Source organism: Branchiostoma lanceolatum, chromosome 4, assembly GCF_035083965.1.
Source record: "Branchiostoma lanceolatum isolate klBraLanc5 chromosome 4, klBraLanc5.hap2, whole genome shotgun sequence".
Lineage (NCBI taxonomy): Eukaryota > Metazoa > Chordata > Leptocardii > Amphioxiformes > Branchiostomatidae > Branchiostoma > Branchiostoma lanceolatum.
In genome coordinates, this window is record NC_089725.1 from 2970041 (window position 1) to 2990317 (window position 20277).

The 20277-nt window shown below is 42.4% G+C and overlaps 1 protein-coding gene across 8 annotated transcripts in view; it reads left to right on the top strand.

The window, feature by feature from the left end:
- LOC136432236 (CD166 antigen homolog) overlaps window positions 1-20277 on the top strand; it is a 71243-nt gene that overhangs the window by 11714 nt on the left and 39252 nt on the right. For all 8 annotated transcript variants that reach the window (XM_066423301.1, XM_066423305.1, XM_066423304.1 and 5 more), the window contains exons 2-3: window positions 16220-16412; window positions 17546-17685. In XM_066423301.1, coding sequence (XP_066279398.1) covers window positions 16220-16412; window positions 17546-17685 — 333 coding nt within the window. The remainder of the gene's footprint in view (window positions 1-16219; window positions 16413-17545; window positions 17686-20277) is intronic.

Consider the following 20277-nt stretch of genomic DNA (forward strand, 5'->3'; position numbering starts at 1 on the left):
CCAGTGCCAAAAAATTAGCCTCCGTTGCAGACTCCTTCCGGCTGTTTTCTTTTTCAAGTTACAGTTCCCGGCCAGCAACAAGAAAAAGAAAACAGCAGGAAGGAGTCTGCAACGGAGGCTACAAAAAAATCAGAAATCGCTCAAATCCGCCCATCACGTCTCGTTCTATCTGCTTGTCACGTTTCTCACGTCCATTAAAGTCCATTACCTGCACAGGAGGAAGGCTTTCTGAGACATAATCAAGCTTAATTAGACCAGATTCACCATCGTTCCTCGTCTTTGCGAGGCTAGTGCCTACAGACATTGGAAAGGCTTTGGAAAATATGTTGCGTTTCCGTTTTCCATCCTGAAAAAAATTGAGTCTGTAGATAAGGATTCTGTAATTTTTTTCTCTTTAGATTTCGTGATCCAACAAATACAGTTTGGCATAGTAAAACTGGAATGCATCAGGACATTTGTATTTTCAACATCATATTGTATTTAGACAGATATATATTGTAACGGAAGAGCTTACGGCACTGAACATTAATTCGACACTTTTGAACAAATGCAGCGCGGAGTCATAAATCAACAAGCGGCCTCGAGAGTTTTCAAAACTGTTGAGTGCATGATGGCTAGCGCTTCCTAAGTCACTACTGCACATGTGTCTTCCGATTTTTGAGCTGTGGCTAGAAAGCAAGGCTCGAAAATAGCGTCACTGATAACGAAGTCCCTCTAAAGCAAACACAAGTATATGATCGTATATTGATAAACTGAACAAAGATTACAATGTTTACATTCCTACATCAACCGTTCGAAGCCTTAATCTTTGGGAAATACAGGATGTCTACAAGAAAATATGCAAGACTTCTTGGATTCTGCTTTGAATTTTCATCACTCAGATGTCGGATGCACAACGGAGTAGAAAACAGCTATGTCCCCGCAAACTTTACTTAAACCAAAAAAAATGTTGATACGCAACTCACGCGCACTTCAATATACGCACAAGTGTTACAGGGCCCTAACCAAGGCTATCTGGTCCAAAATTACATTTGTTTTGTGGCGTCCTGGGCCTTAACAGGGCCTAGGGACTGATCAGAGTTGTGATGTATTTGACAGATCTTTTAAAATCTAATTTCAGGCGTAATCAATTGATAGCATAAAATTTTAGCTTTATACCGTTATCTAACTGCTGAGATATCAGGGTCGTAAGACGTACGATTATGATGAAAGATATCATCAGGATAATGATATAGTCAGATCCGAAATAGTATCGCGTAGAACCGGCGGCTGGTATGATTTAGCGTTTATGATCTACAATGTGAAAGTTGGAAAGTTTAAGACTATAGTGTGGTGCACAAAAAGGAGATGCGTCTTGCTTCCAAACGTTGCAAATCGTTTGCGAGTCGTTTATTGCAAAGCAAAGTAATAAAACAAACAAATAACCTTAGAGAGACTCAAAGTTTGTGGCTTTTCCTAGTCCGAATCCTATTCAAGACGGTATAAGAACTTAGATTATTGCATATTGAAACACCGTTCTATGAGGCGTACACGTCGAACCCTGGAGACTCCTAAAACTGTAAACGTCATATTTATGTTCCTTGCCCGCCGGTAGGAACGGGCGTCCAATCGCCACACGGGGAATTGGCGCTAAATGTTTGATGGAGCAAAAGCACGATGACATGAAAGCCCGCCAACCGCGAGATAAACTCCGCACCGTTAACGGTATGATGAGCGCAGTGAGGCCGGGGGAATTGCCGATGTCACCGCTACAATACAAGGTCTTGAAGCGGAAGAGACTAGAGAGTGATCTATCGGAAAGCTGTGTCATCCACCATGCGGAGGTCCGTGGCAGGGTTTTTAGTCTGATGTAGTGATTGTGGAACCCGGAGGGACAAGGGACGACTTTGACTCCACTCAAGCGGAATGAAGTTGTTAGCTAGTGATCTTACAACTGTTTTGAGAACTGATAAATCAACCTCGGCCCTCACAGTTGAAAATAAGCTGCCAGGGGGCCAAACCTCCACGGGCCGTAAGATGTCCAGAGCATGAGATATGAAAACCGGAAGTTCTGCTGCAGTACCACACAAATATCACCAGGAGATCCATAGTGGAACATGTCTTAGCCTCCGGCGCCGGAACACCTGCATTTATTTTCGGGGGAGCGCTGATTCGCGATTTTCAACATATCGGGCCAACTTCTTGTGCTGGAGAGATTCACTGGGAAAGATCCCGGCAATTACGATCTCTCCAGCACAAGAAGTTGGCCCGATATGTTGAAAATCGCGAATCAGCGCTTCCCCGAAAATAAATGTCGGCGCCGGCCAGAAAGCCTGCAACGGAGGCTAAACATGTCCTTCGTTTTGCCGACACCAATGGTCGCAAACTGTAATTCATTCAGTTTGATTTAGCGGACTAACTCCTCTGGCACGTTATCGGTCTATTTGGCCAATTTCTACTATTTTCCAGCGACCTGTGGAGCCTGGTAGAGGCTAACACACACATGCAAAATATCATAAAGATCCATCCCCATGTTCTGGAGTGTAAGGGTGGGGGTAACTATTTCCTATGCAGCTTAGTTTAGATGATTTATGCAAACTCACGGTCTCTCTAGTTTCTGGCGTCCGTCCAAGCACTCTTGTGGTAAAATTTATTCTGATCAGCCGAAATGGCATTGATAAAAACACGAGATGATCTTGTGTTTTTATCAATGTCATTTCGGATGTGCTGGTTTGCGTCATGTCTGATTCGTTGATTACTCACGACTTTTTTGGGGGGATTTTTTCTGGCATGAATATTCTTCCACTGGCCAGGCCCCTTGAATTGGAGGCCCAATAAGCCCCCCGACAGCGAGGGATTATGCAACACGGGCTAGTTGAGGAGTAGTTACCACGAGAACAGTTGTCTTTGATATTCTGGTTATATTTCCATGTTGTATCCCAAGTCGTGCCTGCTCGGTGAAGATAGACATGTCACAAAGATGACTGGGCTAATCTCCAAGCAGATCTAATGGTTGCGAAGACCGTATCCAACTGGCAGAAGAAGTTTTTATTATCTTAGGTTGCAATAAAAACTTCTTCTGCCAGTTGGATACGGTCTTCGCAACCATTAGATCTGCTTGGAGGTTAGACTGGGCCACTCACTGTGGGCAGCACGTTTAGAAGCGCCACCTTCCAGACTAGTGCAGTGTACCCTGCCCTGTCCCAACCCTATTTACATCGTGCAGATTTTAATATTCCTGGGCAGTGAAACACCAATGGCTACCATCTTCATTTCATGTTTTTCAAATGGCTTTTGATAAGGGTTAATAATGATTGTGCCAGCGAATGAGCGAAATTATCATATAATTCGGGAACCAATCCAGATAAAGTATGGGCCTCTGTTCTGACGGTGAATTGTTTTCTTATAGTGACAAAGAAATACTCTGCTTTTGATCAAAGGGTGCCCTTTATTTACGCTAAATATGTTTTCGAGACACCGAAGCCCTTACAAAGTGTATCCGTAAATACCATACGTATAGATAGCCACGTAGCGCCTACCTTCATCAGTCCAAATATGGGAAACCATTTTGTCAGCGCATGCTCCCTGGCGGATAGATGATGAACTGCAGGCAGGATAGCGAAACTCTCTCGTCATAAATCATAAAAAAGTAGTGAGTAGGTAATCTGACGGGGAATAAGAACGCGGGGGTCTGTTATCTTGGACTAAACGTTCGCTGCAGCCAGGCGTGAGATAGAGTGATTCCTGAACAACGATAACATCATTTCCGCCCCAAGCATGGGCTGAAACTACATGCAGAGAGAAAACCTGAACTAAAAAGACTCAAAACTTTATCATGTAAACATTTCTTTAGTTACACTTTGCGGGGAGCATGGGGGGTAGATAAATTCTCATTAAAGCGTATCTAAAGCTAGTGTTCCACAAAGAAGCATTTGAAACCTGTGAAATATGGCGTCGCCCTTGTCTTTATTCGTTACGGGGTGTACCAGCGTCAAACAGTGAAGATAAAGCAAATTCTTATACCTCCTACAGCCAAATATAATGCTTCCAATTGACATATCTTATTCCTGACAAGAAAAGAAAATAAACACGGACGTCCACTCAGCACGTAGAGAACATCTCTATCATCACGTTTAAGCACCGTTGTTTTAAGAGGGGTAATCGTAGTGTTTCTCCCGGGCGGCGGGCAACAAAAACAATCCAATTTTCCTTTTTTGTGCACGGGGGATTAAGTTAAAAACTAGTGAACAAGATTACTGGCCATTTCCAGTAGAACTTGTCCAAATATGGGCGGCGGGCAAGTTTGATAGAACGCCCAACCATTCGGATGATGCGTGCTTTGATATTCAGCGATGATAAAGAGCTGATCTCGGTAAATGGACACTAAGTGTCAGACAGTATATCATAGGATTTCACATGATTACTATATGATATATATGTCACAGTAGAGATGGCGATTCAGGACAATCGACGATTGTCCTAGGACAGATCGCGATCGCCGTTTATCCTAGGACAGACTGCGATCGCGATCTGTCCTAGGACAATCGCCGATTCTACTAGTAGAGATGGCGATCGCAATTTGTCCTAGGACAAACGGCGATTCTACTTGAACAAATTCTGCGATCGCGATTTGTCCTAGGACAATCGCCGATTCTACTAGTAGAGATTGCGATCGCAATCTGTCCTAGGACAAACGGCGATTCTACTTGGACAAATTCTGATTATATGGAAATGCTTTGGAAAATAGAATGAATCATTGCATTACATTTCAATCATGTTTAACATGCTACCTACATTTCACAATTATTAACTATTTTAGGTGAATTAGTTCATATTTCATGATGGATAAATTTCATGTGAGTATGTTTTCTGATAAAGTAATTTCTGATAAAGCCGAGTGACAAAATTTTAATAACGTGTGGAAGATATCAGTTGGAAGACGGTGATCCAACAATGTTTCGGTATGCAAATTTTGAGGTGTCAACATAATACTGTACTCAGTTTCACACCTATTGAATTCACAACCTTAGGAGAACAATAACAATTGTAAAGTGATAAAACAGGAGTCAAAATATCAATCTCAGTTTCAAGATACTACAGTTTCACACCTATATCATTTCACAGTCAGACATATACTGAATGATTTTACAACTTAGGCAGAACAATAAAAATTAGAGGGTGATCAAACATTTTTGCTGTATATTGCTGTTTCCTTTATCTTAGCATCAATTGAGTTTGTAAATACTAAATCAGAGTTTGTAAATACTAAATAAAATCATGGTTTATAAAAAAATATTGCTGTTTCTGTAATATCTTAGCATCATTAAGTTTGGATCGCCGTTTGTCCTAGGACAGATTGCGATCGCAATCTCTACTAGTAGAATCGGCGATTGTCCTAGGACAGATCGCGATCGCAGTCTGTCCTAGGACAAACGGCGATCGCAGTCTGTCCTAGGACAAACGGCGATCGCGATCTGTCCTAGGACAATCGCCGATTGTCCTGAATCGCCATCTGTACTGTGACATATATATAGAAAACATCTAGTATGGAGGGCTGTATCCTGTGAAATACACTGTATTCCTAGGTGATATAATGTACGGTATCGGAGATGAGGACAATAAATCGTTTATACAGTAACTCATGGAAATGGCGTTTTCGTTCCTGTACTAGTTTATGCCCTCTCACGTTCTCGCCGTTTTGTTGTTGAAATTCACGATGTGGGTGGTTGATGGATGGATGGATGTTCTCAAATGTTTTACAATATGAAAACTTTTAGTGTCGAAAAAGCTTCCGGTACATCTTAAGCACTACGTACTAATGGGTCATACCATGGGATGCCCTTGTGGTGGGTTGCCCCCAAATGCCCGAATGAATCAAAAGCAATAACAAGAGTTCGGAGACCTCAAATCTCCATGAAATATATATTATGCAAATTAGGCCCACATTTGCATAATTTGTATTCAACCATGTTCACTGTCACATAACCTCCAAATGCCAAAAGTATGAAATACCAGTTATCTACCAATATGGAATTACAGTATTTTCTCATTAATTATGCAAATTAGGTCCTCATTTGCATAACTTTTATCTATTAATGTCCTAATAGCCTTACATATGTTGCATTTCTGAACTGTCGTAACATTAAATGGAGTGGTTTTATAATATTTCGCCATTAATTATGCAAATTAGATTCTGATTTGCATGATTTCCAGTTCATTACATCAACAAACACTTAAGCTATCCACATAATAGAAACAAGTATACAGGTTTGGTTGTATATCCCTCTGTGTTTTGACCATTAGCTGTGGGGTCCCTGGGGACTTGTTGGACCCAATTCTAAACAGACAGGTGACACCTGCCACAGCATGCTAATAATGGAAATACAGATTCCTCATTACTTATGCAATAATTTGCACTTCATTGTGTACATCTCTGTCTAAGCTACCTGCAAATTAAATAACATGAAAATCTGTCGTTCCTTATTTCAGTTATTCTCCTTGGAAGATTTTGACAAAAACGCCAATGCAGTTCCATTGACACATACCAGGGGCCCTTTGTTCTCCCAGCACCTACCCACATACCAAATATCATTTCAATCCATCTAGACGTTCTTCAGTTATGCTGACTTTAAGCACAAACATACACACACGCAAACACACTCAAAACAATATCTCCATGAAAAAATACATTCATGGAGATAAAAAATATCTCATACATCCATCAAATTATATTTTTTTTCAGATTTATTGTGAATTTCTTGTTTTATTCATTATTGTGAATCTTTTCGCTGATTCTATCTAATTCTGCACTGGCTCTTATAAGGCAGGACATTGAAGACAGTAAATGAGATCAAGTATTTTCTGGAACCTCTGACCTAACTTCCTGTCAGTGAAAACAAAGTCTCCAATTCAAACTGCATGGCGTTTTGTGACTCTGGAATTCTTTGCCGCTGGTTTTGCGAACGGGAATATAGCTGTAAGAAATATTTCGTCCTGTTTTTTCCACTAGCATTATTGATTGAGCACGACTGACACTCTACAGAGAAAAACTGTCGGGGGAAATTTAGTTGTACCCAATCCATTCGGGGACGGTGCTACCGTTAGAAATGAGAAGTCTATTAGATCCCACCATCCAAGTAGATTTTGAAATCCCGGTACATGAATAAGAAAATTACCTGCCCAAAAGATCGCGGCCGCATCGAGGCAATTCTTTTTTCAAAAGACTGGTTAATAATGGGTACGAGCAGACCAAACCCGGCAACGAGTCATGAATAATACACCATATTCTTTTCAATACGCTTTATCATACATTTTCAAGTTGTAGAAATTAACCAAATACAGAAGAGTTATCAATTTTTTTCTGCAACTATGTTACCAGATTTTGAAAACATTAACTAGGAAAATGCGGCAATAGTAAGGTGATATAAAAAGAAAAGTAGTGCTCTTTCTGATCGATTGGAGATTAGAACACTTTCAGTCCGTTTTTGCCGAATACTATTACCTCCATGAAAAATGAAGGTATTGTTTTTGATGTGTCTGTCTGAGTGTGTGTGTGTGTGCGTGTGTGTGTGTGTGTGTGTGTCCGGGTGTTTGTGTTTCCGATTATTTGTAGTCAGTATAACTTGAGATCCTCTGGATAGATTGCGATGATATTTGGTAAGTGGGTAGATGTTGGGAAGGTCACGGTCGATTGTGGGCCTTCTGGCAACTTTCCTTAGTACCGCAGCCGAACGTTCGGTTTTGATACCTCTTTTCCGTCTAATAGCTAGAGAACCAACTGACCGGGGGTGAACGAATGATACATTTGCGTCATCTGTGCACCTTGTGTACCACGTTTCTAAAAAATCTGCCCTGCTCTCCCCCGTCTTAGTTTGAACCGGAAGTTCAGCAGTTGAATTACCTTGTGTAATGAATGAAGGCGGAACCATTGTGGTAGAGCTGAACTATCGCATTGACCGTGAAACCCTACTACCACCCCTTTATTCAGACTATACACGACCGTTATGATCACGGAACGTTCTGTTATGATGTGCGGATGCTTAGAATCGGCATACCTGTCAGTCTGGTATTAACAGATAAGCTTCAGGATAGATAAGTGCAGCAGGAAATAATTATGGCATTTCATATCGAAATGTACTTGTGAACGATTCGCCTGTCCGGCCTCCCTGCCATGAAATAAGTCAACATGCCACGATTAATGGGAAGCTCAAGTCCGTGATATTCGTCTTCTCTTCTTAAGATCAGTAATCCCTGCTTGGCCCCGCCTGTTCTTATTAGCTATAGGGACGGACCAGGAACTATCACAAGGTAGGGATGGTGGATAGATGGGAAAGTTACATCAGAAAAAGTGTATGAAAATTATCACCTCCATAGTTTTGGGCCCGTTTGCGCGTGTGTATGCGTGCGGTTCCGGCGTAATATCTTAAGAACCCCTTGATCAATTGTGATGATATTTGGCGTGTGGATAGGTGTTGTAGAACTGGCGGCCGCGGTCAATGTAAATTTTGGGCTTTCTGGTGACGGACCTTGGTATTGCAGGAGATCTTCCAGTGTTCGTATCTTTTGTAATAATGGACATGCTATGGTCCTTTTGCTATGGTCATGCTATGGTCACGATTTTCTGGTGGCAGATCGCTTCTGATGTAAAAAATAAGTGGCGTAGGTGTACGCCCCCTAGCAGCTTGTCTTCTTACTGAAAATATCCAACCCACCTATCATTGAAACGTGGGGCTTTTTTATTTTCCACCGCCTCTAAAGAAGAAGTCAAACCCCACGTTAGTAACGTAGATATATAGCCTCGTTATAGACTAGCAACGTAGTCTAATCTTCATTGCCTGTCTCGCCCACTTGCAGCTTGTATATTTTCATTAATAGTAGTTCATCTTGCAATTAACACTTCGGGCACGAATTTGCAATAAACTCAGTTATATACTAAAAATGTTGACAGAATAGAATAGAGTAGGGTAGGGTAGAGTAAAGTAGAGAAGAGTTCTAGAAACCATAAAATGTTCACGACAGTTCTAAACGTCCAACTTTCCAGGTCAACGCAAAGCTTCAAAATAGATTTTTTTTACCAGAAAAGCCAAGGTCCGTATTGTCTTGGAGTTTCAGCTTGATTTTAGGGGAACGACGTCCTCCCAACATATTTTTCGCCGGCAGCGCGACATGCTCCCCCGGTAAAATTTTGAAATCTTGACCCCTGAAAGGCACATCTTGCTGGTAGAATGAACAGTAAGTTTTGGGGAACGACGCCCTCCCGACATATTTTTTTTGCCGGAGGCACAACATGCTCCCACAGGAAAATCAAAAAATCTTGACCTGAATTTTGAGGGGCAAATTTTACTGATAAAGTAAGCTAAGTTTAATGATTTGCCCCCTTAAAACTCAGAAAATAGTTTTACAATGGGTCACGATTTCAAAATTTTCCATGTCGCCCATCCGGCGAAAAGATTATATGTCGGTAGGGCGTCGTCCTCCAAAAATCAAGCTGAAACCCTTCTGTATTTTTTTCACATATAAATTTTCTAGTAAAGTAAGCTAAGTTTAATGACATCTCTACATGTGAAAAATACAGAAGGGTTTCAGCTTGAGTTTTCGCGAGAAGACGCCCTCCCGACATATTAGTATTTTTCGCCAGCGGTGCGACATGCTTAATCTCCAAGCAGATCTACACGGGGCAGCGCCGTCCCGAGATATTTTTCGGCGGCGGCGCGACAATCCCGGGGGCATGTTCCCTCGCAGAAAATTTGACCTGCATTTTGAGAAGCAAATTGTGTTGGTAGGGTAAGCTAAGTTAAGGACATCTCTATTAGTGAAAGAATACACAAAGGTTTCAGCTGGATTTTCGGGATTCCCCACCCCTACCCACCCAACGTATTTTTCGGGGGGGGGGGGGCGCCACTGGTCTTCCTGAGGCCGTTGAGGATCCATACAGCGAACCCCCGGGAAGTCTGAAATTTGCCGGCAAAGGTTTGAGTGCGCTTCATACTCGCCTGGCACTCAACATGTTCACCAGACGTTAAAGAAGTGGTGAACTGGTTGAACGCTCTGCGTTATGTTTCCTCTCACGTTAACGTTGGCTAACATAAACTCGCGGGTATATAAACTCGCCATTTTTCGAAAACGGCGTATTTAGAGATATGTGCTAGATGCAACATCAGTTATAACGCCAGCAATGCAAACCTGACATACTAACGTATTCAGAACACTGTCTGAAAATCTCCGATAACCATGCATTACAAGATGGCGACGTCAAAAACTCTCCGCCCCTTATTGACACAGTCTGAGGGCTATGTGGGAGAATCACACTACATGGTTGTTCGCCGGTTTATAAGACAAATCATGTCACATCCGCTTCCTGCTAAACACAATTATTTACACGAAAACTTATTAGAATCTCTTTTGCTAACCTGTAACTGGACTCTTAGTGTCATCAATCATCAAAAGCGCCACTTTGTTGCTACACCTATGGCTACGGCACTACGGCCTTTTCCCGCCACCATTTTTATTACCCAGAATCCTGCTTATTCAGCAGACAACAAAGGTTTGGGAGGAACACTTTTTTGTCTAAATGCTGTGTGTGATAGTGGACTGAGGACGATATTTTCATCAAAGTTTGCTCCGGTCCTAGCACAAGTAGAAACACATTGACATAGTGGTATTACCATTTCTACGGCATCCAGCTGACGTCCCGGTGAATAATGTACACGTTGCCATGACGGTCGGTGGGGATCGACTTTGAGTGACCTTCTACCGACTCAACAAACGGGTTGTTACCGAAGGCCTGATGTGTGCGGTGCGGCCGTACCGTTTTGTGTTTTTTTTTTTTTGCTTGGAGACGTTTATATGACCTTAGAACTCTCTTCTAGCCAAGGTGGGAATAATAGTTGCTTTATAATTAATGACGAATCTTCTCTCCCGAAAAAATGTTAGCACCTGTCCGAGAGCACTTCTGCGTGCGGCGGACGGTAGTTTCAAATCACAATATCATGCTATCAGCACGACTACAGACAAAATATAACATATCTAGCATTAGTGCAAAGGTAATCCATGATATTGACAGAATAACAGAAAAAAGGAATGTTTCATTGTTCTGCCAGATTGGTTTGAAGTACCTCGGATGGATATAGCAGAAATTGGGGATAGAGTGTGGGTTTTGTTTGGAACTTTCAGCTGTTCTACGAGTTTGAGCTGGTCAACCTCATTTTCCCTCATTTTTATTATCTAGATCCATGTGACTTTCTGGTGGAGCAGAATTTTAAAGATTGATATTTGGACTAATACTTTCATGAAGGATTGTTTCATGAATTCAGTGTATTTTAACATGTAGTGTAGGCTTCTATGGACAGCCCTAACTTAAACCGAATCTCGTTCAACAGCCGAGTCGAATCAAGCAACATGTAACAAATCTTATTTTAACCTCCTTGCTTAAACTACGATGTCAGCACTGTAGTCATAATTGTTGAACCTTTCGGCGACCGGTTTGTACAGGAGACACTCACAGTGTAAGATGTTTAAAGTTATCACCAAGCGGAACTCCCAGTGGCACTGCGTTTTCGTCATTTTCCTCATGGACGGGCTTTGTCCCTGATCCTGGCAGTATCCAAATGAAAATCTCATAAATAGAACACCGTGACCCTGATAGTAGAAGTCAAGCGTGTCCTGGTTGTTTACTCCCGCTACCATGACAGGAGATCAGCATCGCTTGTACCTTCCGATGGGATGTCTGCGTCACCCGTGGTCGGACATGTAAGGGCCCTTTACTTGGGTGTACAGAAAGTACAAAATAGAAAGAAATGGAACGAAATGAAACGAAATGGAACTACAGAAAGTGCGAAATGGATCGAATGGAACTACAGAAAGTGCGAAATGGAACGAACTGGAACGAAATGGAAAGAAATATGTAGCAAACTGAAATGAAATCAATAAAATGTAAGGAAACGATACTGTGAAAGGATTAAAATACAGAAGTGAGCGGTAAAAGAATACAATGTGTTCTTTAGAATTTTAACCAGAATGAGGACAAGATCAAATTTTGTCTTCTTATTTTTTTGGGGGAGCGCTGATTCCCGATATCGGCTACAGGGCCTTTAGCTGGGTCCACGAGCGGCAATACGATTTCCCTGTGCCCGATGAGTTAAAAAATCGCGAATCAGCGCTCCCAAAAATAAATAAATAAATAAATAAATAAACAAATAAACGCCGACGCTGCCCAGAAGGCCTGCAAAGGAGGCTACCTTCGACCTACCAACTGATCTTCGATGGTAAACAACTTATTTTTCCGATAATGTAAACAGTTTATATTTTTAGTTTAAGTAAACAGTTCACATTTTCTGCAAACAGAGCCAAGTTTTCTGACTGAAAAAGGGTGTGTCACTGGACTGCGCAAAGTGGCCCAAACCGGCGCAAAACGGCGACAATTTTTCGCCTAAACTTGCGAAGTTTTTGAAGCTTTTCTAATATTTCGCAATTGGCATAATGGTGCAAATGGATGCAATCACTGCAAATCTATTTTTGATGTACCTTCATCATTGTACATTGGTTTTTAATTCAATGGCAACCCTGCAATTTCCAATAAAGCTACTAGTATCTTGTATCTGATTTAGAGCCGATACTGAAAATATGACATTTAACAGACAGAGCCAAGTTTTTGGCGACGCCTCAGGGGCGAGCCAAATTTTTACTATATTGTGTGCAGATTGCAAGAATTCTAGGAATTGTACAGGAATGTGAAAGTCCATGGGACGATAACTCAAAAATGCCTGGATGTATTGTCTTCATATTTTGTACGTGGGTAGGTCTGTGGGAGACTTTGTAATGATTGGATTTTGGGCCCCCTAGCGACTTTCTATGGTACTGCAGGGGAACTTTCACTTTTCAAATCTCGTCTTCTGAACATGCTATAGTCATGATTTTCAAGTGTTGGATAGCTCTTTGTTAAGAAAATATGTCCTGTAGATTTGGACCCCCTAGCGGCTTTTTTTGGAACTGCAGGAGCTGATTTTGACTCAATCTTTGAAAGAGAATAACGCAAGAAGGGGATGACGGATCATCATAATTTTTGGTGTGTAGATAGCTTAAGTGATGATTTACATAATCATATGCCAATTATGCAAATCAATATCTGATTTGTATAATTAATGAGGACAGTTAATAAATCAGCTGAATTCTATTATAGGACTCTCAAACACATGACATATGTAACTGAGAAAAAGATAAATATTGATAGATATCAATTACGCAATTTGATACTTAATTTGCATAATTAATGACAAAATACTATAAACCCATAGTGGTAATAATGGGGATTTCATTTTTGCACCATTTGGAAGTTAAGTAAATGTGGCCACTATTAGACACAAATCTTGCATAGAGGGCCTCATTTACATAATTTATGAGGAAATGGTACGATATCTTTTTTGTGAAAACAAGATTTTCATACATTGGACAACTTGTGTTATTTTGGTAGAGAAGGTGATCGACTGATATGATTTATGCGAGGTCCTTATTTGCATGTGGGCTAAAAACGAAAACGTTAACAGAGACCACCGTCGCCATGGCAACATATTTTTATGTTGCCAAACTTGTTAGATAAGCTGTGGTGTTGAGTTTTTTTAAACGGTTGAATAGCGAATGTGTACACTTTTCTATTACAAATAGCCTAAAGCCTTGTTTTTTAACGAAGATATGTAACGTACGTATAGTTGGCTCACCGCACTCACGGTAGCGCCGACTCGTAGTGACCTGATTGCTTGTAGGAAAAACGTTTAAATTCATGAGACAAGCTACATTCTACGCGACATTTCATTGCAACAGGCTTGTTGGATCAACAGTTCATCAGGGCAAAATTAAGCGCACGTAAACGTACCGCTTCGTGGCTTACACAAGCTTCAAGCTAATTTTGCCCTGCCAGCACAGTCCATCAGGTTAGTTAAAGTTAAAATCCTCCCACACCATCATTGATGTATAGGGCGATGCCCATCTCCGTTTCATAGCCCTGGGCCACACTGTGGTGCAATCACTGTAGCAGGGGGCTAGTCCACTGGCAGTGAATTGTGTTTAACTTCCATACTGTTTCAGAAGTATGTACCATTTCTATAAAGTCTTTGGTATGACTCACTGCGCCTCTTGTCCAGAGGTGTCCTACTTGGGGCTTGAACCCCAGTCCTTCTGGTCCAAGTAATTTGAACCAGATGTGGTGAGAGGCAAAAGGCGCAGACCACTACACCACAGGGACATCAGGTACAGTAAATATTTCATGACGACAGGATGATGACAGTTGACGATGTTCTTTCTAGTAACATTTGGATAGTTTCTGAAAATGCTCCATGAACTCATCTGTGTGGAGAATGATATTCTAATGCTGCTGCAAACTCAGAGCGCAGTAGGTCAAACAAGCAGCAGAACTCATCAGTCTTTGCCCTGTGATAGCCTCCACCAGGCCTTGCCTACGGGCGTATAGATCGTACGTAGAATTCGTCACCCTTATTAAATCAGGACCCCTATCGCTCCACGTTACATCGCTCGCGAAAGGGGCCCTGATAATAACTGCCGGCCGACATGGTTCTGGCGACGTCGCGACACTTGCTCATGGATAATTAAAGAGCCGTCCTTATTTGGCAATGAGCGGACTGACGAACTCATCTCCAGACGGAAGTCGCGGACAAGGTCGGTGGGCTTGCTCGGCTTTCGCTGCCGCTGGGAAGCCCATATAACAGAGGCTCTTCCCTCCGCCTGTCCTTACACTTAGAAATACGTCCCTGCAATCAAGCAGTGTCTGAAGGGTGGACTGCTGATGCTGACGAAGACGCTCTAATCCAAACAATTCTTCCACAGCTGAAGCAAAACTATCGGCTGCCATTTGTTTTGGGTAACCAAAGCAACGATGTAACACGTAACCTGATTGGTTAATAGCTTCCCAGCGTTCTTTGCGCGTTTGCGATGAGGGGAAGCAAACCCCTCTGATTGGCTGAAGCTGTTTTGGTGGCGACGTCTCCAGAACCATGTCTGGCGGAGGTTATTATCAGGGCCCGTTTCGCGAGCGATGTAACGTGGAGCGATAGGGGTTCTGATTTAATGAGGATGGAATTCGTAAAAAAAGGGAATAATTAGCCAGTAGAGGAATAAAGGGAATAATTAGCCAGTAGAGGCAAAAAAGGGAATAATTAGCCAGCAGAGCGGTGAGAGTCAACATTTCGCACGCGGAGGTGCGCTTGCAAATGATGTAGCTGGTGTAGTTAGTCTGGTAGAGACTAGCCCTGTGAAAAATTTGGTCCGGGTGGGATCCACAAATTCATGGAAGGGAGTAAATGCAGTTGCTGTGCGTCGTGACTGATGTGTAACGGTCACACCTGAGGTCCATTCGCACGTGGGACGGCGCAGGGTGACCGCAGACCGCTTTGTCTCCTCTCGATCACATGGCGACGCGTACGCGCCGGTAATCAGTCGTAGTATCTCTGAATATGCAATTAAGCAGCCGTGTAATTTAAGTCCGTTAAATATGGACAGGCTGACTAGCTGACAAAAACTACCCCCAAAATCGGTGGCATCATTAGATAAAGGTGTAATAATCGCCATCTCCCGCTAGAGCTAAAGTATAGGTTTAAACCTCTCAAACTGTGCGTATTTGACCAAGGAGGTTTCCCTACTTGATTTGACTCATTACCAAACTATAAATAAAGTTATACAGATACCGTGAAGAAATCGATTCTTGGGGGGGGGGGTGCTTCAGAGCATTTCGGCTCCGCCTGGACAGACGAGCAACTATGATGAACTAGCCCCTTTACAATTATGTATAGGTTTATTTTCCGTCTTGGTGCTTAATGTCACAGCCCTATCTTTTTCTCCATTACGCCGTAAATGTTACAAAACTGGAGGAACTACCGGGAAATGGTGTCAAAATGAGTATTGACTGCACTGCCTGAGATAAGTAGGGGGTGTCGAGGTCGGCTGCGTCCGCTCGATTCTCGGTATTAATAAATGTACGTGGATTGATTTCCAAATTGGACCCGGCCTACGGAGCTCGAGCGGCAGTGCCCAGCCCCAACTTGCATAATTGCCAGTTGGCGCGCGGGTCGTGGTGGTAGCGAGCGGTGCTTGTGCGTGTGTGTGGATACTTGTTTCCTCCACTTTCTCCCGAGGGTTTTCCTGGATTTTAACAGCGGCGATATGTACCAAAGATTACCTATGGATATCCCTGTGAGATTCCTGACTGAGTGCATGGTACTGTTGTGTGTTATAGGAGCCTACGCGACTATTGCCGTGAACGTGGGTCCGAACAAGCAGGCGTTACGTGGCGCTGAGTCGGTGGTCCTGCCCTGTCAGTACACTTCCGATGATGCCGCTCCAACCGTCAGATGGTGGAAGGAGCCCGACATTCCAGGACAACCGAGAACCAGGGTTTATCACGTAACGAACGGCCAGGCATTCACAGGGTAAGTCACATATTTCTCATAATTGCTACCAAAACACTCTGTATAGTCAGAGCACATACCAAAACGTAGATAGACCAGATGGTAGAAGTATGGCATAGTGTAATGTAGCCTTGTGCCGTCTAGTGCCCCGCGTTCTTCCCTGTTGCTGCCCGCTCTGGCAGCAGTTCACCTAACGCTACAGTCAATGCGGCCCTATGTCGCTCTCCTCAAATGGGGGTCAAACACTTATGCGGCTATGGTCATCCATTATTTTGAAGTCACACTTCCCAACGTTACAATCATTTCAGTTTTACTTCCCCCTCAGAAACGTAAGGTCCAAATAAAGAGATACATACGCTAGGAGGTTGGTGATTCAGTGGTGACTATCGGCGTTGAGATGTATATCCCCCGTCCGTTGTGAACCCGCCCCCGATTCCCGTTTCTCTATGTACATCCCGGGGTTGTGCTTTTGTAACCCGGGGTATGGCTGTATGACAAACAGCTTCCATTAAGGATACAAGTAAAGGGGGCGCTTAAGGGTGTACCCGAACGGACAACTGACTCAGCTAGCTCTGATGTACGCACATAGATAAACAACGCACACGTATTGAGTATTGTGCCCACACAACTACAACTGTTGCTATCATTGCAATAAAATCCCTCTAGTACACTCTTCACTTGTACCATGTGATATACGAACAAGTCACCTGTTTGATTTTCATGACGCCTCCGTTATTTAACAACCGCTATCTTCAGCCGGGGCGCCATTAGGGCAACAGGGGCTACCAAAGACATGCGTTAAATGAACACACTTATTGATGACGGTCAATTTCGCTTGACGTAGAAGAAGACAAAAAAATTAATGGCTCGAACCAGCAGCCAATGTAACGGAATCGTGATGTATATACGACATCATTTGTCAAATGGCCAAAGCACTTTCAGACATGCGAATTTGAAAGGAGTCATTTGCCATGTGATGTACGGTTTTTATTCTTTACGGTTATGGTGATCCGAACGAGCAGGGAGCCTCGGTGTCTTAAGCAACGGTGGTGGGAAGCCTGATTAAGACGAAACGTGCTCTGGGAGTGAAGAAGTGTGTTTAAAAGGCTGATGTCCTATGTGTAGTGAATGGATGATGAACATGTTGTGTCCAGGTACGCAGACCGTGCTAGCATTGTGGACCAGGCATCCCTGAAGCTGATGAACGTGGGCATGTTAGATGAGGGGACGTACGTTTGCTCAGTGGAGAAGAATACAGACTACGAAGAGGGATCCGTCAAACTGGAAATACTCGGTGCGTATGGGATTTTTGCAATATATAAATGATACGCAATGGGGCCGTACTCAAGTTATTTGTTTATATCAGCGGGACAGATGTTAAGAATATATACACATGTAGACGGGATCATCGGATAAATATACATGACCGAGATAATATAAATGGAAATTATGTTAAGAAGAGTCCAGTTATGTGTAACAGGAGGTATCTACAGTTGACATGTGAAAGTGACGATAAAAGAAATTATTACAGTGACAATCAATTATGAAAGTCTTTGGTTTCAAGTAAGTACAATTGGGATATAGCCATGATTTGTGTATTGTCTTTAGAAGAGAGTGAAGGTGATCCTCTGTTTAGGAAAAGTAAAGTAGCACATTTGAGTAGTAGGAAATGTACAGTAGCATATCGTATGGCGGTTGACTGTGTGCAGCATATATTCCCAGATACCCGTTAATCTTAAACTGAACATCGGATATAGGTTACCCCGCGGATAAAGGCAAAGTAGCGTTACAATAAGTTACAAATACATTGTATACTAAACAAAGGTGATCACAACAAACGGATTCCACCACTAACAGGCCGTAAGCATTATCCCGGAATCAACCTAATCTGATTGTTTTAACGTTTAGTATTCATGTTATGTCGGACAGAAAAACCTCCAGGGCAGAGATGCGCTGCTCCATCTTGTCGCTAAGCTTCATCAATTCTTACGGCAGAAACTTGGTGTGCCCCAGAGGGACCTCTCGGTAATCATTCCTAAGTCGATGAAGTATGCAATACGTCGTGCTACCAACAAGAAGAATAGAGATTTACACAAGAAAACAGTTACTCAAGCAACTGATAGATTTGGAAACGGTCAGACGTTTCAGACAGCATGCAATACTGAACGAGAATTGTAGGTCACCATGTTTTAAACCAAAAGCTGTGAATCTATATGAAGACAATTTTTAGATAGTCAAATAGGAAACAAAAAATAAGATCAAGTCAAGACAAGGTTAATGCCAATGGTTCCTTTTAGCTCAGGTTGTTTGTGTAGAGGAGCTATCGATCCGTAGGCGTCCTTTCCTCTTGAGAGTGGGATTGTACATTGTCTCATATATTGCCTAACTCCCCGTGATTTCTTTGAAATAGTCGTTTGACGAAGACAGAATTACAACTATGATTTATTTATGTGTGTATATAAAGTTACATGGCGATTATTGTATAGGGCTGTTATCTTGCCTAATCTTATCTTGCACGGCGATCACGTGTCAATTATCCTGTAAGTTGTTACTGATGGGATATGAAGAACTGTCTAGATAGTTTATTCTGTTCTTTCGATAAGGCCCTTTAGACCAGCAAACACGCAACAAAGATGGTCTAAAACAGGGTGCGATGATGCAGTGAAACACGGTTGACTTATCAATATGCATATGAATTCGTTCGTTCGTTCGTTCGTTCGTTCAGACCCTATGAGGCAGCAAGTTTCCTCGTTGTTCAATTGCAGGGTATACTTTTACAGGGAGGGGTTGCCAGCCCTTCCCCCTTTTGATCGAGGAACCCCCATTTTACGTCTCTTCCAAATGACGGGTGCAACCCCAACCGAGATGTTTTCAACTCAAGGTTGAACCGGGGTCTCACAGTTACCTACCGATTGGAGCCAGGAGCTGAACTGTGAAGCTGTTACAGGGGCATCCCTTATATGAATATTTATACAAGTGTAATTTAGTGTAAACAAGGTCAAACGTGTATGACACATATATGAAAGAAGTAATCAATTCTTTTCTCTTTGAATTACATGCCCTTTAGTCTATTTCAAAATAAAGATGAACGTTCGCAAAGATTGACCGAAAGTTTGGACAGTACATTCAGCCCGGGTGAGCTCCCAACAGAGCCCACTTACTACTGATGTACAGTGTTCATTAAATATTCAGCAGAACATAATCCCTCCATCAGGAAAATTGGCGAATGTAATGTGTGTCTGTAGATAAACATGTCGGGCAGGCCCCAGAGTGCGAGAGCATGCAGTAACAAACAACAAATACGATATCCTACATGTATCATTTAGTACACAATACAGGTAGTTCCATCTTCTTCAACCCTTTTGGCAAAATCAATAAAACGTTATTGTGTTCCTTCAAGGGAGAGGGAACTATGAGAAGAAGCGATCCGTTGAGGGTTGGCTAGAATTTCTGATTTAATTTGTTTTCTCACACAGAGGAACATTACCCTAAACTTACCATCAATTTTCGCTAGGGAGAAGCAATCTTGACTAATCCGTTATTCTCAACAATGCAAAGAGGGGGTTGCCCCACCTCTCTTTGATGAATGGCATTTCCCTAATCAATCTCACCCAGAATCTGCAATCGTCAATTAGTCAAATGGTATTTTACAGTCTGATTATGGTCCCATTAAGAAATCCCCATGATCGCCCTTCATCTGGCTGCATGTATGAATTCGCCCATGTAGCACTAGCGAGAACAAAATGACGTCATGGCTCGCCACGCAGTCTGATAGGCTGAGGGGAGGTTATTGCCTAATTAGTTTAAGCCACATTCTGGACTGAGAGCACGACCTGATGAAATAAGTGACTCATCAGAGGGGAAACATGAATAATGTAAATCACGT